The sequence below is a fragment of the Carica papaya genome, chromosome 6, assembly GCF_054855325.1.
Source record: "Carica papaya isolate Zhongbai chromosome 6, ASM5485532v1, whole genome shotgun sequence".
Classification (NCBI taxonomy): Eukaryota; Viridiplantae; Streptophyta; class Magnoliopsida; order Brassicales; family Caricaceae; genus Carica; species Carica papaya.
In genome coordinates, this window is record NC_142314.1 from 10,779,141 (window position 1) to 10,805,980 (window position 26,840).

At 34.6% G+C, this 26,840-nt stretch overlaps 3 protein-coding genes across 4 annotated transcripts; 1 reads left to right on the top strand and 2 right to left on the bottom strand.

Moving 5' to 3' along the window:
• The first annotated feature begins 645 nt into the window (after positions 1-645).
• Positions 646-6,793, top strand: HVA22K (HVA22-like protein K). Its single transcript, XM_022033187.2, has 8 exons — positions 646-913; positions 1,541-1,599; positions 3,582-3,679; positions 4,838-4,889; positions 5,364-5,427; positions 5,774-5,869; positions 6,187-6,259; positions 6,387-6,793. The coding sequence occupies exons 1-8, from the start codon at positions 881-883 to the stop codon at positions 6,497-6,499; spliced, it is 588 nt and encodes a 195-aa protein (XP_021888879.1). The 5' UTR covers positions 646-880; the 3' UTR covers positions 6,500-6,793.
• Positions 6,794-7,281: 488 nt separating this feature from the next.
• Positions 7,282-12,430, bottom strand: GBF1 (G-box binding factor 1). 2 transcript variants are annotated; one of them, XM_088221774.1, is made up of 12 exons: positions 12,128-12,430; positions 10,155-10,294; positions 10,020-10,067; positions 9,819-9,908; positions 9,633-9,722; positions 9,383-9,540; positions 9,140-9,197; positions 8,968-9,016; positions 8,678-8,880; positions 8,198-8,275; positions 7,844-7,969; positions 7,282-7,668 (listed from the first exon to the last, which is right to left on the bottom strand). In XM_088221774.1, exons 2-12 carry the CDS (start codon positions 10,212-10,214, stop codon positions 7,567-7,569), a joined length of 1,062 nt encoding a protein of 353 aa, XP_088077900.1. In that variant the 5' UTR covers positions 10,215-10,294; positions 12,128-12,430; the 3' UTR covers positions 7,282-7,566. The 2 variants fall into 2 exon arrangements, with proteins under 2 accessions (XP_088077900.1, XP_088077901.1); XM_088221775.1 differs by lacking the exon at positions 12,128-12,430 and adding an exon at positions 11,795-11,949.
• A 2,001-nt stretch (positions 12,431-14,431) lies between these two features.
• LOC110807893 (serine/threonine/tyrosine-protein kinase HT1-like) lies at positions 14,432-20,516 on the bottom strand. Its single transcript, XM_022033191.2, has 6 exons — positions 20,075-20,516; positions 17,547-17,679; positions 16,412-16,607; positions 15,758-15,879; positions 15,522-15,677; positions 14,432-15,176 (listed from the first exon to the last, which is right to left on the bottom strand). The coding sequence occupies exons 1-6, from the start codon at positions 20,344-20,346 to the stop codon at positions 14,805-14,807; spliced, it is 1,251 nt and encodes a 416-aa protein (XP_021888883.1). The 5' UTR covers positions 20,347-20,516; the 3' UTR covers positions 14,432-14,804.
• Between the last annotated feature and the right edge of the window lie 6,324 nt (positions 20,517-26,840).

Genomic DNA, 26,840 nt, shown 5'->3' on the forward strand with positions numbered 1-26,840 from the left:
AATGTATCAATAGTTATATTAAACAAAAAAAATATATAATTGGATCGAATTTGAATGAGTTTTAATAAATTAAACTTAAATACATTTAACCATCGATATAAATTTTTCGTTAATACGAATTCGATCCAACCTGAACTCAATGATTATCTGAAAAAACTCTAAGTTGGAGTGAAAAAATCTCATTCCTATACTGTTATTAGGTTAAGTCTTGATCTTATTTTCTTTTTTGTTATACCTAAGGGGATACAAAGGTGCACTGAGCCACATAGATAACACAATCATCTAGACTTTAATTTCATAAATTTATACAATTCAAAGCTGACACCCCAAGGTTTTCGTACCCCTAGTATCAAAAAGTGAAAAAATAAATTAGCTTTATAAAAAGAGAAAGTTTAACATGGTTGCCCACGTTTTTCATCAAAACGGCAAGTTAATCGACCGTATCTCCCATAGCTATGGCTCTTGTATGTGTCGCTGTCCAATCAAAACCTTCTCCTCCTGAAACAGGTGAAACAGGCCAATTTTCTGGGTCAAGGTCAACTGTATCGTTGACCATTTACTTCGTCAGTCTTTGGATTGGACCATTTTGAAGTTCGTATAGACTTCAGGCCCGAGATTTGAATGTTGGGTCCAAACTCGACTGGCCTCTGCAGACGTCGTCGTTTGGTTGAATTTCTTTTTTACTTCCCAGCCGAAGTTCCTCCTACGACATCGTTTTCGCTCCCATACTTGTCTCCGTTTGTTTCTTTTTTCGGAACGCCGAATTTAGTTTAGCTATGTTTATAGTTGATCAAATATTAGAAATGCCTTAAGTATCAATTAACCCTGATGAAGAAAATGTAAATACTAATTGATCGGTATTTCTCTACAGATTCATCCCATGTCTATTCTTGGATCCAGCGTAACCAACGAGGTGAGGACGGAACTTCTCTGTGACCTTCATCTCTCAGCTTGGATCTTGAACGTGCTATTGATTTCATTGCTTTTGGTCGGCTCCTCGATGTTTTTTGTCTGTATTAATGATTGTTGCCTTTCGATTTCCTGTTTCGATTTCTCCGTTTTCCTCTAATCATCAAGTTCATTTCCAGAAATTCTGGTATGATCAAACCCAAGTTAAGCCAAAAGGTTGAAAATCTACTGACAAATTATCGATTAGTATTAGATAGAGGAGGAAATTTATGGAGCTGAGTTTAGGTTTGTATTATTTCTAAAATTGATAGAGCTTGTCCTAAAGTGGCTGTAGTTTTAGGTGGTAAACTTGTTTGATTCATGTTTTGTTGCATGAAGTGTGCGATTGTGTTGTTAGAGACTCGGTTCAGTTAATTCATAATCATGCAAGTACTCTGCTTTCTGTCTCTTCCTCTCTTTTTGCATGAGCAGTAAGTTTCTTATGTAATTTTCCATAATGAGTTATGTACTTAGAAGAACTTAATCCTTATTGCTAGCAGAATTTTGTTTAGTTTGTGTTACTCTTACACATTTTAAGACTCACCATCTGTCTTAGAGGCTCATTAATTTTTTTTTAACCATCACATTTTAGGTTGGATTGCGGTTGCTTCTTTCCCCACTTGGTTCCAACATTGTAATTCGTACGGCATGGTGAGTTTTGATTGATATATTTTAAACATATTAGATACGAATATATATTTCCTTTCTGGCTTAGATTAGCATTTGTTTTTGGTCCCCTAAAATTGATGAGGCCAACCATTTCTCCTAAGTTGTTATGGTCACTAATTAGGATCTAATTATGAGAATTTGATTAATAATACAGGCTCGTTCTTATCGAACCCAACAATTTTCTAGTTTGAAGTACTCAAGAAATTTTTAGACAATTTTTTTGCATATCTTGTTTAGACTAGTAATATATTTTAATACAAGAGAATATAACTTCTCCTAAAAAGTAACTATTTCCACATCCTAGAAACTACCTAAGGAACTACCCTCACATCTAGAAACTACCTGAGCACTTGTCTCCCATATCCTAGACACTATCTTCAAAGTTGTCCCAATAGGTAATTATATCATTAAATAAAACTAGATAACCAAATAGAAGAAAAACAGTTTTGTTCTAGCAGCTATGTGTCAACCATTTCCAGTAGTCATGTGGCTCATAACAATATTCCTCAAGCACTGAAACTAGATGTGAAACCAAAAAGTGGCAGTAGGGAGTTATGCTATTTAATAGAGAGGCAAGTAAGTGAAAATAGAATTTTTTTTTTTTTTAAGCATAGAAAACTCTTTCTTCTAATCAATTATCTTTTTGTCTGATTTTTGGATCCTTAAAATGCAAAATCAAATTACTATTGACTGCATAAGCAATGTGAAGATGTAAAAGACAAGATAAGGAAGTCATGGATATCGTACAAACTCAATGAAATACAGAAACATATTATTGGATTACAATTTTCTCGGTTGGATCATCCTAGAAAATTGGCTGCCAGTAAATGTTGGAAGCAAACCTTGTTGATTTACCACTATTTGATTCTTCACTCTGTGCTCTCCTTTTTCAGCCCAGGATAGCTGCTTCTCAAACATAAATGAAAAATGTGATTTGACTTATTAGATTGAAAAGAACTGAAATTTACCATGTTATCACAAATCATAAAGCTCTTGCCAGCACCGATTTTCCCTCCTCTCATAGAGACACTTAGCACTGGCAAGAGATCTAAGTTCTATCTTGTTTTGCTCCTTAGATTTCCCTCTCTTTTTTTTTCTTTCTCTCTCTTCTTCGTTTCCTCCTACTAGAATGCACACTTCTGGTGAAGTCTGCACCAGGTTCACACTGCACCTAGATCATGTTTCTTACTTTGGGTTCCAAATAGAGCACTCTAACTGCATCTGTCTGGTTGGTCATTTCCTAATGTTGAGACTCACGAGCAGCCTATTATATTTCTTACTGGTGAAATCAAGCTTGCTGTACCTTGGAATGAAAAGGCTTCTTTATTTTGCGGCAAGACCACCACTGTGGTGCACTTGCTGACCATGATGGACACAGCCTTGTCCTTTTTTGTGTAGTGCACTTCTTCTGGGAGAAAGATCTACAGAAACTTCATGGAAACAATTTGCCAACAGATCAAGCTTAATACTGTATTGATCGTGATCTTTTTAGGAAGTTTTGAGAAAAAGATTCAAACATCAAACATAAATCACCCATAACTTCTGGCTCGATACCAATTATTATAGTCCTTACTCATGATTTAGTTATGAGATTTTGATTAATAGTCTGCACTCCTTAAGAGAGAATGCAATGATCTCCTAGAATTTCAAGTACTCAAAGAACTTTTTAATAAATTTTTTGTTATTTAGATTACAATTACGTTTTTATAAAAGAAACATAACTTCTCCTAAGAAGTAACTACCTCCATATCCTGAAAATATCTTCACATTTATTCCAACGACTAGTTATATCATTAAATAAAACATTTTTCTCATAGCAGCCATATGCCACTCACGTAGTGGCCATGTGTCACCACTCTAACAGTCATTTGTCTATTGCTTTCAGCAGCCATGTGGCCCATAACACAAGCTTAGTAAAGGAATTTATGAATATGAAGCTCACCTGAATGCTTTTGTTTCTGCAGCTGTACTGTGGGCATTGGTTTACCTGTATACTCTACATTCAAGGCAATTGAGAGGAAAGATCCAAAAGAGCAACAGAAATGGCTAATATATTGGGCAGGTTGAAATATCTGCTGACCTTTCATCTAAGATGTTATTAATATCATGTAAATTTTGTGCCCTTTTTGTTGAAAACTGTCACTGGTTGGATGATCTGCCTCCACATTATTTATGAGAACATGGACACCCATATATTTTTATATTCAGGATGATTTTTTCCTTTTAAGTTAAATTAGTACTTTTCTTCCAGAAAGCGGAACTGATCAATTTGTTGGTTCTGGTTCTATACATTCTGTCATTGGAAATATGTAGAGGTTGTATAGGAATAACGGAAAAAACAATGTGGGGAGTCAGGGATATGAATTCCTTATTTGAGAAGTTTTGTTATGTAAAATAGTAGAAACAGGAGTAGTCAATCTGGGGTTATAGAATCTTTACCTTCAAGGAGAAGATTTTGATCCTTGCATTTTGCTTGTGTTCTTCATTATCCAATCATTTCGTCAAATTACCATATCATAGTGTCTTTATTTTCTAGAAAAAAAATTTGATTGTTGCATTTTGCATATGTTGTTCATTATCCTTCTACAATACATACTTTCTACTGCATCTGTGTGCAGCAAACTAGGTTTCCTGTATCTCGACAGTGTAAACTATCACTGTAAATCATCAAGACCTTGATCTGTTGTCAATTAGGTTGCGTACTTAACAAGGGCAGGGGATATATATATATAAGTAGGACTTACAATTTAATTAGATCCTGATCATTGTTGCACGGCTCGTTAAAGAATTCCTTCCATCTCCATTTTCTATTTTGCCTCTACATGTTGTCATTGTTTATGATTTGCTCGTGTGGAAATTTCTTCTAGATATGTAGGCATCTGTCTAGATAACTTGTTTTCTGTCGGGTTCTCTGAAGTAAGTAGTTTGACAAACACAGCCATCATGTTGATAGCACCTTAATTTATCTTAAAAAAATATCTCAAAAAATGCCGGTAGCACCTTAATGGTATGAATCAAATAAGCACTTAATGTCCTTTTGGTTATTTGTATACATTAGATGCTTGATAGTTGTTTTTTTGGTGGAGAGATGCTTGATAGTTAATATGGGTCAATGGTGTGTAATCTTCTTTGTTTGTTTAGAGAATATGATATTGCATTCAATAACTCATGGCATTAGTGTAAATAAGCGTCTAAATTTTGGAAATGATGGACTTTGCAGCTTATGGATCTTTCAGCCTTGTGGAAGTGTTTGCAGACAAGTTTCTTCACTGGTACATTTTTGCACCCTTCTGCTTTTACTTTGAAAATAAAGTGGTGATAGCGTGCCTTTTTCGATTATAATTTTCCAGAATCTCTCATGGTTTCCACCTCTTTCATAGTTGTAAAATTTTCGGCCATTTCCATCCTTATCTTGTTTTCTTCCTCTTTATATTTCTTTTGTTCCAACTGAGTAAAATATTTAAAACAATTGTTATTTCTTAGGTTGGTCAAACAGTCTGTAAGTCATTGTATTTTACTTGTAAGAGTATAATGATATAATGGTATATTGTGGATTACATTTGCAAATATTGATGAAATTGGATACTTTTCTTTCAGCAAACCGCTATACTGTTGAGATGTAAATTTTAAGTCAATATCGAGCCAAGCGTTGCGCATACATGCAAGCAGAATTGATGCTTTTATGTTATTATGTATGTATGTAGATGTGCTTGATTTGTATCATGATCTTTATTTATCTTTTGTAGGGTTCCTCTGTATTATCACCTGAAGTTTGCATTTCTTGTTTGGCTTCAACTCCCAACAATTGATGTAAGCTGAAAACTTTTAGTTCTGTTTTGTCTAAAACTAGTGATTAGACTTGCTTTATGACAGATTAAGCTGTTTTTCCTGTTCTGTTTCTATCTGGTATCTATTCATCCATGCTGTTTTTATTTCTTTTGCTCTTCATGCATTGGGAAGCTATTGTTTCCAATGCCATAGAAGTGTCAAAGCTCTGAACCTATGGATGGTTTTCACCTAATTTCCTTTTGTATGTCTCCATGGGAGACTATAATATGCTTGTAGTTTCTGAATTTTCATGTAGCACACTTTACTTACATTTGTGCACAAGAAAACTTAATTCATTAGAATTTATAGAATCAAATTGCTATGGCAGGGGGCAAAGCATTTGTATGATCTCCATCTGCGTCCATTCTTGTCAAGGCATCAAGCGAGACTCGATCTATTAACGGGCCTTGCATATGGCGAAATGGTATGTTCTGGATAAGTCTAATATGTGGAACACTAACAATGGTTTTGTTGAATGTTAATTGTATTTGACGAGCCAGAAAAATATAAAAGCACAGACAAGAAAGAAAAAGAAAAATTGGAAGGCACGAAACTCTTGAACAGTTTCTTGTTTCTTTTTTCTTTTACTTTGCTGGTAAATTGAATCCTATAGAGCTGTTTGGTTGGTTCAAATTTGAGATAGTACCAAGTTTGTGCAAAAATGTGTGAATTTTTAGAATTTGTTTCACATCTTACCCATCAAAACATCAGAGACATTCCCTGGATTCTTCAACCTTACAGGTCAAACTCATCGACGCACACCAATCAGAATTCCAATTTGCTAGGACCCTGATTGTGAAGATTACTGGGTCAGGTGAATGAAGCTATACTGTTCTCTTGCTTATTGATTACTTATTTATTCTGTAAGTGCAAACATATATTAATAGTATACTTTTTCTTACATCGGAGTAAACTATTATTTTTAAACTTGATTGGAGCAGTGGATCAAATATTAAGAGGCACTGGTGATTCAGATCAACTGCGAGCACACAGTACTTCTGATGAAGGGCAAACAAGGACAATCATGGATGTTGAATCTGACCTTGATGACTGATTGTGTATTTTGCAGTTTTGCAATTTTTTTTCCTTCTGTGTAGCAATAGAATTTCGCATATACTTGGGTTTTAAAAATGACCTTTCCATTCATCTCCTGAAGGTCGACAACAAACCCATCATTTTTGTCTCGGAGTACCTTGTTCTCGCCCCCATACCCTTTTTGTTGGGATCTTTTTTAGGGGTTTTGCTTCTTCATTAGCCACTTGTATATACTTTTTCATCCTACGTTCGGATCTAGATATTGGGGCATTATTCCCCTTTAAATAAATTTGAACGAAGTTATAGTTCCCCATTACTTGCAGTTAGTGCTCTTTCATTTTAAATTGCTATATAAGCACTCATTTTCTAAAAAATATTAGTTTTTTTCTTATCATCTTAATATTTTTCTTCTGAAAAAATTGATTTCTTATTTTTGAATTTTCTTATGTTTGTACAAGAAGTCCCGACAAGAACTCTGATCTAAAATGAAAAAGAAATTAAAAAAGGACTAAACAATTACTCAAAATATCAGTTTAAATTGAAGTGGTACCAAATTGAGGGAACTAGTATTTTATATACAAACAATGATCTCATTAGTGATTGTGTAGAAAGTACACTGGCTTTATGAGTAATTGCGGATGAATACTTTGACCCACATCTCAGTTCCTCTCGAAATTCGTGCAGCAGTTCAGTTATCAGTTTGATGAAATTATTGGGAAGAAAACCAATCAATTACTTACAAAACACATGTACAGAGGATAGATAACTTTTAAGAAAAAGTAAGACAAAAATCACTGCAAGTGAAATCAATAAGTGGGTTCCTCACTAGACTAACAATTATTTCTTGTTCTCAACCAATCATATAATAATACAAGTACAACAATATTGATTCTTGTTAAAAATTTTGCTAGATAAATATTACAGTTGCTGAGGAAAAAGGGTTAAAAACCGTATAGATTAGTAAGAAAAGTAACTAGGTATTCGTGCCCAATTAAAAAGACAAAGTGTAGTAAAAGTTCGAGTAGACCAAGAAATTTTATGCTCTGGCCGAAAAGCTCTATCTCATAGCTGTGTCTACCATACTATTTAACTGTTTCCTTCACCACCCCGGGAATGGGCAACTGTCTCCTTTGCCGTCTGTTCAAGGTTAGCTATTGCATCTGGTCCACATACCCGCGTCAACTCCTCCTGTAATAGCAGCAAGGTCATTCTTAATACAATGTATCTATTTCAATCCGGAAAGATTTTCATTTTCTCTCATTTTGATTCTCGATTACATGCGTGAAAATAGTGAGAAAAGTAGGTAAACTAATAATAGTCAAGAAAACTGATTTTGGAGGGGAAGAGGACGAATTACTTAAACCTTAATAGAATTATTTTCTGAGGTTAGCTTCTCACACTCCTCTGAAAGCCTCTGAAGCTCGTCCCGAAGATTGTGATTTTCATTGGTCAAGGTTTCCACTCTGGCCTGAAGCTCTTCACACTCCGCCTGGTTGCATGATGAATAATAAAATACCAGTTCAATGATTAGGCATTTAACACAAATTATTATAGTTGTAAAATTGGAGATAAAAGTTTTCAACATGGATGATCATCCATGTCTTAATGTTAGAGGAAACCTAGCATCGGAAGATTTTCCATGTATATGGACCCATACAAAAATCATGAAAGAAAACACGATATATCAGAATGATTGAGAGTAGAAAAGTCTGCTGACCTGCTTACGTAATCGTGACCGCCGAGCAGACTCCCGGTTAGATTGCTTTCTTTTCTGTCTTTTCAGTTCACGCTCATCCTGTGAAGAACCATTGTCAACCAAAGATGCACATACAATACAGATACCTAATAACAATAAGCATGAGCAGCAAATATTAAAAAGAAACAAGGAAGTCATATCTGGTAAACCCAAAATCTGTTACAGAGAAGTAAACCAAAATCATACATGAGGCAAAACCTACGACATAAAGGAACAAAGCACTTGTTCGAATTCACAAAAGTATTAAATCTGAGGATATAAAATGAACAATGAGTCCAACTTCACTGTATGAACATGTCAAACAAAAATATACATTGGTCAATATATGAAATCATTAAAAATTGAAGAGAGTACAAAAGTAAATCTAGAGTAAATTAACTAAGATAAATACGGGTGGGATTCGCAGACCCAAAAATCATGCAAAACAAAGGGAGTTCGTACTTGAATCCATTGCTCGGGCATTGGTGCAGCAATTGCCGATGAGGCTCCAGATGGGTTTGGTCTCATTTTTGCAGCACCAGAAGCAGCAGAGGATGCGTTCCACAAGTCCATCCCGATATTCAGATTGGTAGCAGGCATTGAGACCACAGGCTTCCCAGGTACTGAAGGTTGGATTGCACCAGCAGTATTATTCTGTGCATTAGCTGCCAAGAAAGTCAATGCAATAATAAGTTTTTACCAAAGAGGGGAGAATGACAGGAACAGTTGGTGGGAAAAAGGTTAAAACATACCATCCGCGAGCATCTGGTCGAAGCTTCCTTTTTTACTTCCAGCATATTCCTAGCGAAAATCCAGAAGGATTTAGATGAAGATGACCAAGCCATTTGATGGGGAAAGACCATTCAATTACCATGAATTGCACTTTTCCTTCGAAATATTTATGATACATAAACACAAAAGTACCTGTTGATTAGGATTCTCATCAGTTCCATCTGACGAACCCTCACTTCCACTTTCAGCACTGTTCAGATAATTTTTTTTACAAACCCGTGTTAGTGCTTTACAGGAGTGTGAAAATATTTCACTATAATGCCAAGGGCTCAAGGACCTTCTGATCCCAAACAATTAGCCTTCGAAAGTTAAAGCTCAAATTTAAAATCAATAATCAGGAGTTACTTAAAAAATAAAGGCATGTCAAAAAAGAACCTTTGGGAGGCACCATCATTCCCGGAACCTGAAGCTGCTTTCCCCCCCTCTACACTCTTGCCACCAGAAGTCCCCTTGGATTTTTTAACAGAAGTTCGTTCCTTAGTATCGGGGCCTTTCCCTTCCACCTCCATATTTGTCGGTGCTAAGCTTGGAGTCTGATAGAAAAGAGGAAGAACAATCTGTTAGCATCGAGATGGCAATTAATGATGGAGAAATTTCAGCATAAGATTAAGATATCGAATATTACCGTGGTCATGCTATGGTGGGCATAAACTCCCCCGGGAGAATATATAGCTGGATATGGGACTGGGGTCCCATATGGTGGAATTAAAGGATGCTGAAGGAATGAAAAACCAAAGAACCAAATCAGAAGTCTCGGAAAATCAAGAGGTGCCTATTTCTGTATGATTTAAAAGGAAAACAGGGTTTTTACCTGGCTTCCCCACAAATAAGGGTGAGGACCTGGAGAAGCAACTGTTGAGGCAAAAAAGGGAGGTGGAGTAGCTCCAGCACCATAATAAGCCTAAACAAGGAGCTGAGCCGTGAGCTCTTACGAATAATCATCAGGTTTTGTATTAATATAGGCTTTTGACCTTTGAATAAACCAGAGAAAACTTTTGTACACAGAACAAACCTGCATTGAACTTGACCAATCAGGATAAGGTGGCGTTGTTGGGATTTCCTGCAAATATAAGAAGGATCAGCTATATATTCTTTAGCAAGAAATACAGGAAGGATCATTCTAGTAGGGCGAGGAACCAACGCAGACCTGAGTTGAAGAAGCTGGTTTAGAAGGCTTAGGAGGGGTACTCTCTTCTCCAGTTCCCATTCTTGTTTGCTTTGGAAAATCCCTCGGTTTCAACAATTTAAACAAATATTGTGTATCCTTCAGGAATTTCTATGCAGAACCTGACAAAACAAAACCATATAACAACAGTTCAGAAAATAATATGCTTCCATTTTAAACCAATGTAACATTGTTATTGTTAACTAGTAAAAGACGAAAATTAATTTGTATTTAGGAGAAGATACAAAGTTGTAAAATACAAATTTAAACTGGCATTTTAGATGAGATATTTTATTCCTAATAACATGTTGTCTCTATGTCAGCAAGGTTCTTAGTGCTCCATTAAATTTTTATCCTCATTATTATAGCAATCATGAAAAAGAACAGACTATTGATAACTATTGAAGCTTACAATCTGGCAAAAGTTTGGAGATTATTTATGAAGCAAAACATTAACATTCTCTCAATGTCTTTTGGTAGAATTAATAACCATGTAGACGAGCAAAAAGCTGCAACTGACTGACTTGAGGCCGTATGCATGATGTTCCCCTTCAAATAAGATTCAAATGCAACACAAACTTGCTGGTCATGCATGGCACATGAAAAGCAACCAAATACAGTATCCAGCCTCCTGTATTTTTCCTCTCAATCAACTGGAAAGTAAACCAGAAAAAAGCCCAATTGCAACCTTTCGTTTCTAACCAGATGAGCAGAGCAGTAGATATTTCCATCATTTTCATGTCTAGATGTCTAAATCTAAAAGAGCAGTTAGAAACTTAACGGGAGACAATGAGATATTCCAATGAATCACTGGATACAAACAGAAATTCACATGAATCACCTACGGTTATCTCTTGGACATCAACCTTCGAAGTTTAGACATCGAAATCTTTCTCGTAAGGTTTCCAGCATTCACCTATGGTTACCTCAACTTAAACCTACACTGACTCTAAATTCTAGAACAGATAATGCTCATCCCTACACAATCGAGAAAATGTGACTTAACCACAAGTTTAAACCTATTTTTTCTTTTAGAAGTAAGAGTATTTTACACCAAGAAGACCAAATCTCCTCCTCGAACTAAATTCCCAACACTTCTAAAAGCGTATCCACCTGCTCTGGCCGATGGATTCAAAATTTTCATCCAAGATTGGCAGCTACAAGAATCAAACTGAAACAGGTTACATTTAATTCCACTGAAACTAGTTTAATTCACGTATTAAGGCCACCTCAGAACAAAACCTAATATCTCAAGCTGCCCTAGCTAGTTAACCCCCCAGCTCCTTTAAACCCTGAACACCTAACAGCATGCAGCTTATTTGTCCCATGACACTTGCGGTCAGAAGTAGAACAAAAAATTAATCCTGAAAAGGCATATAAACTGCTAGAGAACTTCAAATTGAAGGCATAGCATGCCCCATCATTGTTTCTACTTCCAAAAACAAATCAACTCTGAAGCCTTAAAAAAAACCTCTCAGCGGAAAAAAAAAAAACTCACTAAATCCGAACAAACCAAATAAAGGAAGCGAGAAAAGGAAGAACAAAATCTAGTAATCGAAACCCACAACTGGAAAATTCAAGATCCGAAACAGTAAAACTTATTAAAAAGCTAGAGAGAGAACCTGCTTTCATGGCGGTAGGAGGGAAAAGCGAGAGAGAGAGAGAGAGAGAGAGAATGAGCTGGAAGTCCAAGTTGGACGACGCTTAATAGGAGAGAGAGAGAGAGAGAGAGACAGAGACAGAGAGAGAGAGACCCAATGACCCGAACCAAACGGGCCCTTATTCTGTTAGATGCTTCTTTTCTTAATTCCCTTTTTTTTTTCTTTCAACTCTGAGGAAAACCATCGGACGGCTGAGGATTGACCGAAAAAAGGGAAAAACACAAAAAATCTACAAGGAATATACACAAATACACGTAGAGAAGAAAATAATAACAATAATAAAGCAGCACGAACCAGTTTCCTCTGCTTCCACGTTTTTGAATGCTGCACGACACCGAGTCTATCCAGTTCTCCGGTTGCCGTTTGTCGTCGCTGCTCTTCCGGGATTTTCGCTCTTAAACCTCGGTGTGTTAAAAAAAAAAATACAGAACAAGATATATCTTTATGTTTGTGTATATGAATCTGGCGTGGCGGTATCCTACGGGCGTGTTTGTTGTGCACGGTGAGTGAGAGAGTGGAGAGTACAGATTGAGGCCTGAGGGGAGAAGTGAGAGAGAGGGTTAGGGTTTACGTGCGAGGAAGAGGATTCCAGCTGTCCACGTCTTACTGGATTAGGTTCTTGACATTTAGCGGCAATTCAGGTATGACTCAGCGATGTATGTTACCCGTATTCTCCGGTTCTTCCCCTCCGGTTCTAAAATTTCATCGGATTAAATAATTAAAAATATATTTAATATTGATATAAAAAATTTTAGTGTCTGGTTTATTTCGTAACAGTTCACTTATAATTTTATTATATAATTTCTGGAAATATGAATAATTAATTTTAAATAAAAAATTCGTTGACATTGGTGATAATAATTTTTTAAAAAAATATAAATTTCAGAGGCCTTGTGGATATGTTTTCTTGTTGTTTCTCTCCGGTTGTGACGCGTCAACGGATTATATATTTAATATTTAAGTTTGACGTTGACGAATTTAATTAAAAATATCAAAATTTATAGAGATCTTGTTAAAAAAATTTAAATATATTTTTATATCCAATAAATTTTCTGAAATCATTTATGTGTTGATTATACTGAATAATTATTATATTGTTAAAAATATTTATGTTAATTTTTATTTTTTTAAAAATATTGTTAGGTATAAGTACATGACTGTCTAAAATATTAAATATCAGAATGGGATGAAATTTTATCTCTATAAAAAAAGTAGTAGAAAATAATTTTAAAAAAAAAATTCTGAATAAAGGTAAAAACAAGAAATATAGTTCTCATTTTTTCAACATAAATGTTTTATATTTAGTCAAACTAAAAAAAAAATTATAATATTACTGTTAGAATAGAAATTTATTTATTTTATTAAAATGCATAATGAATTAAGGAAGATTAATGCTCAATACATTTATAGTAAGTAGACACTCATAGTCATCTTTTGCAAGGTTATTTATCTCTATGGTCTTGGATATTTTATATAATAATGCTTTAAAATTATTATGAAATTTCTAATATTTATTGTATTTTTTTTAACTCTGTAATTTAATTATTCTGTGCTATTTATATAATATATTACAATAATTTGCAAGTGAATCGATATGAATTTTCTTGTTTCATCATCTTTAAGAAAAATAGTATTACTTGGCTTTCAACCACTAACGGACCATAAGTAAAATTTTTTTGTTTGAGAATGTAAATATAATCCCTTTTGATTTTCAAATGCAAGAAATTGTTATTTTTTTTATTTTTTACCAATGTATTATTAAATATTTAATTTAAATTTTACGAGCTATTAAATCTGAATATGTCTCAGGTATTAAGTTTAAATCTTAATTTATTTATCCATTTTCATACATAATCAGTAACAATTAATGATTTATCACATACCCGTATTTTGTATATTGAAAACGAAAGTTGAGAAATTCCTTCTAGCATTAATATTTTAGGTATTCAATTTGCATACTTTATTTTAAGGTAACTCATAATAGTATAATAATAATATAACACTTTCAAAATAAATAATCATATAACTCTTTATTAGAATTGAAAAATGTATATGATTGAGAATAAATAACTGTTTGAATTTTTCATTTTTTTTTTATATATAAGTAATTTGTGTAAAAATTATTTGTTTTATAATATTTTTAAATAGTAATTTTATTTAAAAGTATAATTCTCTCTATGTAGATGAGAAATGAGTTAGCAGAGATCCTGAATATATTTGCTTACTGACCCAAAAAAAAAAAAAAAAAGAAGAAAACTTGGGATGAAATCACAAAAAAGAAGTTAGGAAAGAGAAAAGTGATAAAATTAAATAAAATAAATCATTATATTTTTATAAAAACATAAATGTAATTAAAAATTTCAAAAAATACAACAGAGAAAATAATGTGGTCCTGCAAAATTCCTGACGCGTACAAATTTTGAGAAGTTGATTTCAGGCTCAACTAACAACATTCACAATTCATCAACGATGCTAACTCTTTTCCATTTATATATAAAATAAACTTACTTGGTACTTGATTTTTTTTTTTTTCTTCTAATGTGTGCCTCTGTGTGTGTGTGTATATATATATATAAATAATAGAAGTTGATTTGCTCATCACTAACAAATAATGATATTTCACATTACCTTCCTCGTAAATACAAGAGGTATTAGCAGAAATATTGGAGTCCATAATGATCACCCAAGAAGGGTGAAAAATGAGCAAGGAAGAATACAACTAATCAAAGAACTTGTTTCCCACCAAAAAAATTCCAGTTCTTCCTCATTTCCCTTTGCCTTCGCCTTCTATCACCTTCCTATCTCTTTCTAATCTTTTATTGCTAAATAATTCTCCCTTTCATCCTCTACATTTCACTTTCCAATCCCTGAGGCTCACAGTAGCAGCCCTTCAATGCATTTCAAACCAAAACCAAAACGTCTGAGTATGTATATATATATATATATATGTATGTATATATACACATTCGGCCTATCGGCCGGTCACGCAACCACGAAAGCGCTTGAAAATAGAGGAAAGAGTTCTCTTGATGCTCTTCTTGCGCTTGTCTTGAACCTGGACCCGAGTCGATTCAGGGTTGTTCATGGGAGGGGCATTCTCAACAACTTCTTCTTCTTCTTCTTCTTCTTCGTCTGGAATGACAATGGTGCTGTCGTGAGTGGATGGTTCAGTCTCGGAGAAGGTTTCAGGTGTGGGCTCTGGTGGGAAGAAATAGTGGATGAGTTCGCGTATTGACTCCGATATTTCTTTGAATTCTGGGCGAAGCTTTGGGTCCTCTGCCCAACAGGACTGCAACAGTGGAGCAATCTCTTCTGGAATATTTTCCAGGCTTGGCCTTACGTTCTGCAAGTAAAGAGTGAAGAAGCTTCAGCTTCAATAATGGAAACTTCATTTTCCACATCAACTTCTTGTCATGCATGCTTGATTACATGGAAAAGAACAAGCTGTGCCAACTTAGGCAGGAATTTTAAGTCCGTCGAATGACAATACAGAGGAAATGAGAAAAAGAATTGAATGAATACAACATTTTAATTTCTAATCAATTCCATGTCCAATTTAAATTTGGTATTTTTATGATGACTTAAAACTAAAAATTCATCATTTTGAAATTGAAGAAATTAATAACTGAATCTATGTATCTATAAATAGAACGGACTTGAATTAAACGCAATATAATAAGTGGCTTACTTTAAATGCAGCATACGCTACCAGTATATTAATTTTCCCATGGAATGGAGCCTTGTTTGTCAGCAGCTCCCAGAAAACAATTGCAAAGCTGTAGACATCCACTTTGTGGTCATAATGTTTCTTCTCTCCAACAAGGAGTGGTTCTTTGCTCAAAAGCTGAATTATAAAAGCAGAATTAGACATGGTTTGAGAGTATATGACTATACGGCTTCATTGAGTCGAGAGAGAAAAAGCACCTCAGGAGCCATCCATCGGTATGTACCAGCCTCACAAGTCATACCGCCCTTTATCTCCTCTCTAGCTAGTCCAAAGTCTGCCAGCTTAATCTTCTTCTGGTCATCTGTCAGAAGTATATTTCCTGCAATACCATAGAGGTCTACACCAATGATCATCTAATACAACAAAAGTTTTCAATGCCAAATGCTATGGGATCAAGATGTACTCATTTATGTTCATAGAGTCTAATACTGGAAAGCAAAAACAACATTCAATCATTTCTAGAACTAGTTTCATAAAATCTTTCACAAATGTAGAGAGCTTGCTTCCATGAGCACAAAGTGCACCACTTCTGCTTCCAATATCTTTTTTCAGGCTTGAGTTTCCATATGGGCATCGAATATGTCAGCCAACAGAAAGTACATCACATTAAAACAAAAATATGGAACAGAAAAAAAAAGGAAAAAAAAGAACAGAAAGCATGTTCACAGTTTTGTGATCTGTTAGATAAAAATTTCTTACTTGGGAGTAAAAGAGTACAATTTATACTTTGCAATTTCATTTAGTAGTAACCAAAGAATTTGAATCGAAACCAAAAAATTCATATCCATCCCTCCCTTACTGAACGTTCTAAACATAGCCAACAAAACTAAGATGGAGAGAAAGTCTATTACTTGGCTTCAGGTCACGATGAATGATTCCATTTGCATGCAAGTGCTCCATAGCTTGAGATATATCCAATGCAAAGCTCAAGGAAAGCTTCAGATCTAACTGCATGGGACGCATGTTCCACAAGAACTTCTGAAGTGTTCCACCTTTCAGGTTTTCGGTGAGCATCATCAGAGATGGTTCAACAACTGCCCCAACAAACTGCTCCAGAAAAATTAATCCTCAACAAGAAGCTACATATTGTTATCAAGATATAACTCAAAATTTAGAATGAGAGACTAAATGCAGGATAAGTTGGTAGAAATATGCCTGCGTAGCATAGGCCGAATTTACTTATCTGATTTGAAATTACATTTACAAGAATTTTAATAATTGTCACTAAACTTAAGGCCAAAGAAAGTGAAAACATTTTCTTGTTTAGTAAGTTATTGCCAGCACGATAACCTCATTTCAGTATGTGGATTGGCTCCATCTAAACTGCTGTGGGGGACATATCTCTAAAACAAGGTTCATTTTGAGCCAGATTTCCAGTAACGGTAGCCTTGAAGAAAATGAAAGAAAGCCAAATACGCTTAGCACTCGAAATTCTGTCTCAGCCCTCTTCATTCTCTAGAATGATTTTGCAGTATGGCATTGACATGTTCGTGTATCAATATGGACAGGATATCCATGATATAAGAAAAGATTAACTACAATATAAAAAGTATGCAAAAGCTGGAAAAAAGGCAAGTTATGATCACAACTGCATGATAATTCCTTCATAAGTTAGGAACATGAGCAATGGATTTGATAATTCAGTTCAGATTCACAACTAGGTCAGTAGTATTCATGCTTGCTTAAAAAACACATTCATAGAGTGCAAAAAGATATGGGTTTATGAAATTAACAAATGAACAATTGGACAAGGCAACCAAGAAAGAAAGTGCAAAACACAATTTTGCCTGTTGCAAAAGAAAGCCAGTAGAATTACCTTGGACGTTATGATTGACACTAGCAATGTCTAATTTATGTCTACGCTCATGTTTACTCAGAAAGAGGACCTCTAGATATCTTGTCCTTTGTTTATTAACTTCTATCTCTAAGCAATTGCTAAAGCATAGACTATAACATTTATTATATATCAGAATGAAACTAGAATACCTTCACAATATTTTCATGGTTCGTCCTGGATAACAGCGTAACCTCCCTCTGAAATTTCTCTTTATGTTCACGAGTCACAGCTGATGTATTGCATGGCTGAATAATCTTCACAGCAACAGGACGCAACTTGTACCTAAATTCATAGTTTGAAAATTATCAGCATTTAATAGATATAAATTTACGAGATATATGAAATTATGTAACAGGAGATATTGTCCACCGGCAGGCTTGTTCACATTCCACACAAAGACACATTAATAAAAGAGAACTGTGTCCTAATTAAAATAAGAGATACGGTTACCATATACGAGCTCTTTATTTTATTATCTAAATTTTATAATAGAATAGATAAAGAGTTTGATCACATATCTTCAATCAAGTTGAAGTTTAGTAACAAGATAAACAATTCAGTGAAAGTTCATTTAAGTCTTTCTGTATTATGAGTGTTTGAAGGAGAAGAAACTTCTGAAACACCTTTCTCAATCCGTATTGTAAGCTGTAACCACAACAAAAGGAACGTAAAGTAAGGCCGGAAATGGATTTTTTCTTTACAACTTATTCAACTAAAAAGAGAAACAATATGCTATAACTTACAAGGTCTGCATATCGAACCATCAGAAACCTAAATTGAATCTAATTTTGATGCTTGCCTGAATTTTGAAAATATGGAGCCCTTGAATACTGGAAAATATTCCTCTAACTAAGGAATACTAATAAGGTGTTATAATTCACATAAATATACTTGAATCACATCCAGAATGTGCACTAAAATGGAAAAATGTTCATGCATTCTGGTGCTCGTGTAACAAACACTTAAATAAGAAGTCAAATCCTAATGGAAGTTTAGCAGCAGAAGAATTGTATAACAAGGTAGATTAAGCATCAGATTCAGACAGGTTTCTTTTCTTTTTCCTTGCAAAGGTAAAATGGACACTATAACTGTTTTACTCAAAATATGACATACTGGGAATAAAAAATCTCACTTTATTTAAAATGGAAGAAATCTAAGAAGCGGAGTAAATTGCTGTTGGACATAGTTCAGCAGCCACCCCTTTAGTAAGCTTGCAGCATCTCAAGAACGCAAACTCAAAAAAATCGACATTTTCATCAGTATTCATGTTCGGGAAAGGAGATAACTACCACAGTAACGCTAAATTTCAATCTGGTCAAGGCTTGGATGCCTTCTACTGAAAAGAGGTGATACATTTACCACATACAACCACAAACTTCTCTAAACAGAATGTCTAATAGTGTTTATAAATTTCACCCATATTTTAACTATTCATAGTTAAGCTGATATTATCTGTAATGATTCGATCAAAAATTCGCAGCTATAGTTAATCTTCAAAAAGTTTATGTAGTAGAAACTTCATAAACAGCTTTTCATGCATCAAGCTTTTATTCATATCTCATACCATGAGTAACTAATAAGACTCAAAATGTCAAAGCATCTTATTAGCATTTTATAGCCTATAAAAACAGAGTTTCTACCTCCCATAAACTATTGCCCAGGCCCACAGCCAGAGTCAAAACTTTTTGAAGATTTCAAGGTGCTGCACCTGGACTTTTGCCAAAAAACAAAAGAGACCATCCGGAGTAAAAATAATCATAATTAGATTGAAGTATTTGTTGATGAGCTTTTTAGCTTCAACGGCAGACAGGATTCCAAAGTCAAAAAGAAAAAAAGTCCATGTGGACTTTATTAGTGATCAGACAATTTAATCAAACAAAGTCTTGACAACCCCTCCTATATGACAACAATCAACATAATTTTATTAGGTTTATATGGTTATGCTTAATTTACAATCATGCTTCCTAGCAACTAAATTAACATAAGATGCCACGAGTTCAAACATGTAAGAGTAATCAATAGATTTTTGCAGTATACGTGGTTTGGTTTGGCTTGACTTACAACGAGGCTAACATAATTGACATATAACCACATACGCGGCTGCAAAGACACATAAGACAAACACTTATTGGAGGAGGTAATGGTCCAAAATTAATGAAATTTAAAAGCAAGTCATAGTTTAACAAGCGAAAGTAACTGACATAATCCCTAAAATTGCTCCCTACGTAACACTGGAAAAATTTCTAGCTACTTGTTCAGTATGAAGAACTCAAAGCAAACCAACAACTATAGATAATATCATGTATGAACAAATATTTTCAGTCAATTCAACATGAGACCCCTTTGGGGGACCCTCATTATCGATTCAACAAGAGCATATCACCGAGACCTTGACAAATTTCATTGAAGTCAACACTCATTACCCGCAACACTTCAATATTCAACCAAACCCACATAAAAGACCCTAAAAACCCGCCAAAATATTCATAACTAAGATAACGCCCCTGGATTCGAATATCAAGTGCCCCTTCCCAAAATTCAAGTCAAGTAGTGATAAGATACGATCAACGCAAAGCCGACAAACAAGTATCAAAACACCAAACAACATGCATGCATTGTGATAAACCTAACTTAATAGAAAAGAAAAATCAAGAAACGCAAGAAACAAAGGACCCACGATCCTTCGTAGACAATGGAGCTAGCCCCTTCTCCGATCATTTTCTCGAGCATGATGCAGCGAGGATCAACGAGCACGCTTTGGTCAATGTCGAACACGAAGCTGTTATCCAAGCTCTCGCTCCCGTCACCCGCATCGAGCATTGCAGTCAGTCCTAGGACTCCAGCGCCGATGTCCTCAATGCTAAAAGGCGGAGTCAGCTCGGGCAGCTCCTCCGGCACCACTGCATTCTCCGCCATTGCTTGAACCTTCTGGTTTCTCATTAGCTGCATTATACAGTGAACAAGGAGAGAGAGAGAGAGAGAGAAGGATAAAGAGACAAAGATTACTCGGTTTTATCTCTCACACAGATAACATATACATACATATATATTTATATATATCCCTCAGAAGTGGGAGCTTTTCTCTTTTTTATTCTTCTCGTGTCTTTTAAAATTGGAACTGTGGGGTGGGGTGGGGTGGGGAGGGGGGGAGGGAAACGAGAGGGAAACCAAGGAAAGCCTCTTCCCCCATAAGTAAGTGCATTTAATTTTTCAAAAACAATGATTAACTAGTTTCCTTCTTGTGCATCCGCGTACGTCCCTGGAAAGCCACGTGGCACATGCTCAATGGAAACCAATTTTGCTAAGCGAGGCTAATCTCGTCATTTCGTTAGATCAATATATGGTAAAATTAATCGATGACAGACAGAAAGGAGTTTGGTGAGGAGGCGATTAAGGTAAGTTAAAAATAAATTATGTCAATATGGAAAATTATCTTGAGGATAATATTAGTAGAAAAATTTAAAAATAATAAATTTTTAAATATCAAAATTTTACTAAAATATTAGTGCTAATAATGATAGATTTTATTTTTAATGTAAAAGCCAATTTTTTTTTTTATAATTGATATTAAAAAAATAATAATAATAATAAATAAATAAATAAACTATTGGCAAGTTGAGATTTTTCCTTGGATTAATTAATTACTAACGTGTTAAATGTTGTTTGTCATTTATTACATGCCAAAATTAATGAGCATATACAGGGATGTCTATCCTTGGGGCATTATGTGCTTCCTAATAGGTCCACAAAACTTGGCATCTTTGAAGATTTATAGCACATTGAGCTTATTCATAGGAGTTTGAGACATACCATATTCCACTAGAGTACAAAAGAGCAGCACAAAGATTTTGGATTTAGTGTTATTTTGTCTTTTTTTTTTTGTAAAACAATAACTAAAAAAATTAATTTAGAGTTTTCTTTAATGAGATTTATTGATTATTTTATTTATTATTTATTATTTTTTTTAAACAAAATCTTATGAAAAGTTTTTGTTTTTTTCTTAGACTAAAATTATCAAATATCATTAAAACTCTACAAGGGTAAGATTATCCAGCATAAGTGAAGGAACCAAAGCTAATGAGAGAACCCTAACAAGAAAGTTAATGCCAAGATTGGAAAAAAAAAAAAAAAAAAAAAAAAAAAACTCTATGTATTAGTGTACAAGTTACCTCATTACAATTCTTAATAATTTAACAAATTGATATAAAATAAAATAATAATTAAAAAAAAACATTATATATGTTAACAAAAATATATACTAGCAAACTAATCTCTTAATTTGGTGACGTGCGAGAATTCGTGATTAGTTGTGAATTACCTTCTACTTATAGCCTTTTGATATCAATTCATCGAACTATTTATAATTCGTATACCATAACTTGAGCTTTAACAATACAATATCAATAGAGGAAGGAGTCGACATCTACCTCATCCTAGCAAACATAATAGCTCCAATATCATCCTTATAAATACCTTTAAGATTGCTCCACTCTTCTACTCTAATAGAATAATTATAGTTAAGTTTACATATATGAGGCAAAGGTGGGGTTTACACCAACTTCATATTGGTGTTTCTCATGTCCTCTCCCTGGGTGACTAATTCTTAATGAGGCCTTTTTGCAAATTTAAGTTAAATTCACATGAATTATTAAACTTTGGATCAACACATCAAGTGCTATCAACTTTTTTCTAATGTACCCATTAATTACAGCGCCATAAAATTTTTAAAGTCACTTATAATAACTATGTCAACCAATTGAAGAAGTTGGGAATAGTCATCCACAGAAATACTTCTGATGTCGTGTGTTGTAGAATCCTTTCTTCAACCTCGAAACACATTACACAAATGGGATCTATAGCTAGCCTACACTGAATATAATATATTAAAAGTCTATTGAAAATATTGATTGAATTTGACTAACGAATATTTATGACTTAAATAATATATTATATACTAAATATTAAAGATAATAATATTTATTGAGAATAATTGGCTCCTGTATTTTTTTACCAAAATAAAAAAAATAATTAAAGCAAAATATTAAATTAAATTTTCTTAATCAATTGAGAGAAAATGAAATCCTACTTTAATTTATAACTCTAATTAAAATATGAATTTTATTAAAAAATCTATAATATTTAAATTCTAAGAAGTAGAATTTGGATGTTGTACTTAATAAATTTAAAGATACAAATAGATGGGCTATTGTTGGTGATTAGATTTACATTAATGTATTAGATATACAATATGCTTATATTTGAATTGTATAATCAAAGTCGGTTCTACGATTGGAATAGGTATGAGTCTCTAGGTAGGGTGAGTGGTTGTTTTCGTGGGTGAGTAGTGTGAGGGATTGTTCATTTTCGGATTTGAAGAGGGAATTATGGTTTTGTCTTTTTTTTTTAAATATTTTTCCATTTTGAGAATCATTTTATAAGTGCTAATTTATTTTCTTTTCCATTTTATTTCCTTTTTCCTTTTCTTTCATGTGGTACTTTTATATATATATATATATATATATATTATTAGGTTTTTATGGTGTTTTGTTTTGTTTGTTTGTTTTTTTTTATTGCATGCAAATACATTTAAGGTTATAACTAGTTGGCATTTATGTAAGACTCCTATGTGGTATAAGATCCACGAACACGATAACTCAAGTACCATTGGAATTCACTAGTCTTGAAATAAAAATAGTTGACTTACAGGTGTAACACCCTAATCCTTTTCTTTTTTTTTTTTAATTTTAATTTTACTTTTATTTTTTTTATTTTGTAATTATTATATGAATATAATGATTAATTATGTAATAATATATTGAATTTAATTTAGTTTAATTTATTTTAATAGAAATAATAATAATAATAATAATAATAAAAATGGGTAAAAATTATTTAGGGATTTAATTGAAAATAATTTTGGGAAAAAATGGTGAAAATTTGGGTTCTTGGGGTATTTTTGAAAGAAAAATTGAAAATCGAAGGTCAAAACATAATTTAAAAAAATTGCGCCGTCAGTTCCCCGGTGAGCAACTCCGGCCAACCAGGACGCGCCGCGTGGCAAAGACGCTGACGAGGGAGGCCACGCGGAAGGGAGACACGTGGGTGATCTGCGTGCATGCGATCGAACGGCTGAGAATCGTTCCCGTACGCACAGACGGCCCAGATTGCATCGCGATGAACGGTCCAGATTCATTTTCTATTTAATCGCGATCGAACGGCCCAAATTGAATCGCGATAGACGACTCAGATTAAAAGCGGATCGTTATAAATAATCTCATCCGCACCCAAACCCTAACCCTAGCCGCCAAAGCTCCTCGCCGGAGAAGATAGCCCAGCCGCCGGGAGCCGACCGCCGCCACCCGCCGCCGCACCGGAGCAATTTCCGGCAGCTAAATGAGGTAAAAATTCTCCTCTTGGCTCAGAATTCAATTCTAAACCCACTTATGGCCAAATCGGAGCAAAAACACCAGTCAATTGGCCAAAAAATGCCGCCGAAGCCCAGCGATGCTGCCGCAGGTTGTCTCAATTTTTGCATCCGATGAAGCCCTTCCCGATTCCCGTTCGATGTAAATTTTTCACTATTGTGACCACCGTTCCCTCTTCTACAGGTTGACCGGCGCAAAATACCAAACCGCGACGCGAGCCGGAGGAGCCGCCGCACCATAGAGCCCCACCGCTGGTAAGTTTTGATTTTCTGTGTTTTTTCAGCCCACCGAGGGCTCTAAGGGTGTTTTCTCACAGGAATCAATGTGAGTTTAGCTGAATTCGGCCAGAAACAACCAACTCGCGGCGGATCACCACTGCGAGAAGCGGTGCCGTCGCCGGAGCACGGCAGAGCCGCCGTGCCGGAATTCTGAAATTGGCCGAGTAGGCCCTGGGTCTGATTTTTTAGTTATTTGGGACATGTGTAGGTACCATAAGCGTGTTTCAGTTCCTGGAGAAAATTTCAGGGAATTCAGGGACTGTCCGTAGGCGCAGTGAAAATCTAGTTTTGGACGTCGAATTGGGTAAGAACCCCTCACCCTATTTCCTATCATAGAATTGAAGTTTGAATAAATAATAATACTGTATTTTGTACATATTAAATAGATACGCATAATTAATTACGGTTGTTAATGGAGCCCGAACTGGACATATTTCTCTGTCAATTTCTGTTTAATTTATTTTACAGTTTAAATGCATTATGTTATCTGGTTTATTTATTCTATGATTTTGAATGCATGAATCATTGTTTACTTCACTACTGCTTGATTTTGTGAATCTAAGATATGCTTGCCTTGTTGGATGTACGTTACTTGTTTAAGTATTCATGTTTGAATGGGTAACGGAGACTAAAGAAAAAATAGAAAAGGGGTGTGAATTGATAATTGGATAAGATGACAGCCTCATTAGATATCATGAGAGATGGTAGATGGACTAGGTCCATAGGGAACTCTACCGGGAACGTTGTCTCATACCGGACAGGGTATGAAGACTTTAAATATTTTGGCACTCATACCGGACTAGATATGGGGATGGTCCGCTTCACCCTCATACCGGACGGGATATTGAGGTTTATTATTTGGCGTCCCTACCAGACGGGGTATGAGGACGGCTCTGGAAATTAAGTTTGTTAAGGGAATGATTCACGTGTAGCGGGGACCCCTATGGATCCCCATGGATACTAGTAGGCTGATGAAAAGGGAGCAACTATTATTTGATGATTGAAATATAAAAGTATAACGTGTGCTATGTTACAGATTTTGTATGAATTCATGATATCTATGATGTTATTGTTTTCATGGGTCGTTTTCATAAATCTCACTGAGATAAGTGGACAGTAAATGGTTTGATTATTGATAAATGAATGTTTAAAATTTGTGCTCCATTGATTTTTTTTTGTTTTATACCAACCTTTACTTCTGTGACGGTGAATAGTGTGATGTCCTTACTGGGCTAGTGTAGTTCAGTCCTTATTTAACTATTTCAGATCAGGAGGACTTGGTTTCCCGAGCCCGATCCACAAGAAGATTGCGAGTAGATGCTAGATGCCTTATAGTTTTCTTTATACTTCTTTTATTTCTAGTATTTCTTTTAGAGAACTTATTCTTTGATATTGTTTAGTATTTTTAAGTTATTGTGTAAGAGATATTAACCTAAATCTTTTATTTCGCTTCCGTACTCAGATTATTATATATATTTTCTTTTAAATTTTCAAGGCCATTACAACAGGGGACAAGGGATGAGGCATCCTTAAGGCAATATATGAATTATCTTGTGGAATGCATGAACACTAAAAGAAATTATAACTCATAGGCTTTAATACAAATGATGATATAGCTCTGCAAAACCTCATGGGACACTAGTTATGAATGTTTAGGCCAAAAATTTAAATTTTTTGCTCTCTCTAGTGAACTAGGTTTGTAACATGTGAAGTACTAAACGCCATGACAATTTGAAAGAGATCTTTTGTGTTTGCAACATATTATTGATGTCGAATATCTTATTAATATCACCTGTTTATATGTGGAAGAATAAGATATAACTTATGAATTATCGCTAAGAGATATGATGAAAAACATGGCTAGTAGGTGCATAGAGAAGATGGGACAACTTTTCCAACTTGATCATGTAATGTTAGAGCGTTTGTTTATATATTTGAGGATCTACTATCTCTTAATGTTAGTAAATCCATAAATTGAGAAAAATGGTCTCTACAGGAGGAAGAACATTATGGGTACCTTTTTAAGTACAAAAGGATTCGAGGTTTTTATTTCATGTGTGGTTCTATGGGATACATAATGGAGTTCTATAGGATGAGTGAGACCAAAAATAATTGGGACTGTGATATTTATGTGAGCTCTATGTCAATTGGGTAAAACATTACATGGATGGACGGTGAATAAGGGTTAGACGAAGAAGAAAGACTACACGATAGAGGACGCGGGGGGGTAATGGTTGTGGTAAAAGAGTAATTACCACAAGATGAACATATTGATTTAAGGGCTTAAAATTTAGGGAGGGTTGAAACTATGGCTGCATAATTGAACATAATTTTAATTTCCTTATCCCTTACATACAAGATAGATGAAGGGAAAGAAAGTGATACAGTTCAAATAAAGATCAAAATTGGGTTATATATGGGGAACAACGTGGGTCTTTTGTGGAATTGCTTAAGGCCAAGAACCAAAGCCTAATAATGGAAGCTGGACTTAAGAAAAAAAGACAGATCATGGTCTATAAGGATCATTAGTGAAATAAAACAAGTCATTGATGCATATTTGACCTAGTCGTTTTTTTAGACTTACGTTAACGGCTAAAAGGCACCATTGTCCAACTCGAACTCCATATCAAGACTAGAAAGGTGGGTACCCAACTAAAAAAATTGAGGTATCTAATGGAAAAGAACTTAGTTGATAGGATAGGAGTAAAAGATGGCTAGATATGGATGGAAGAATGTGGCA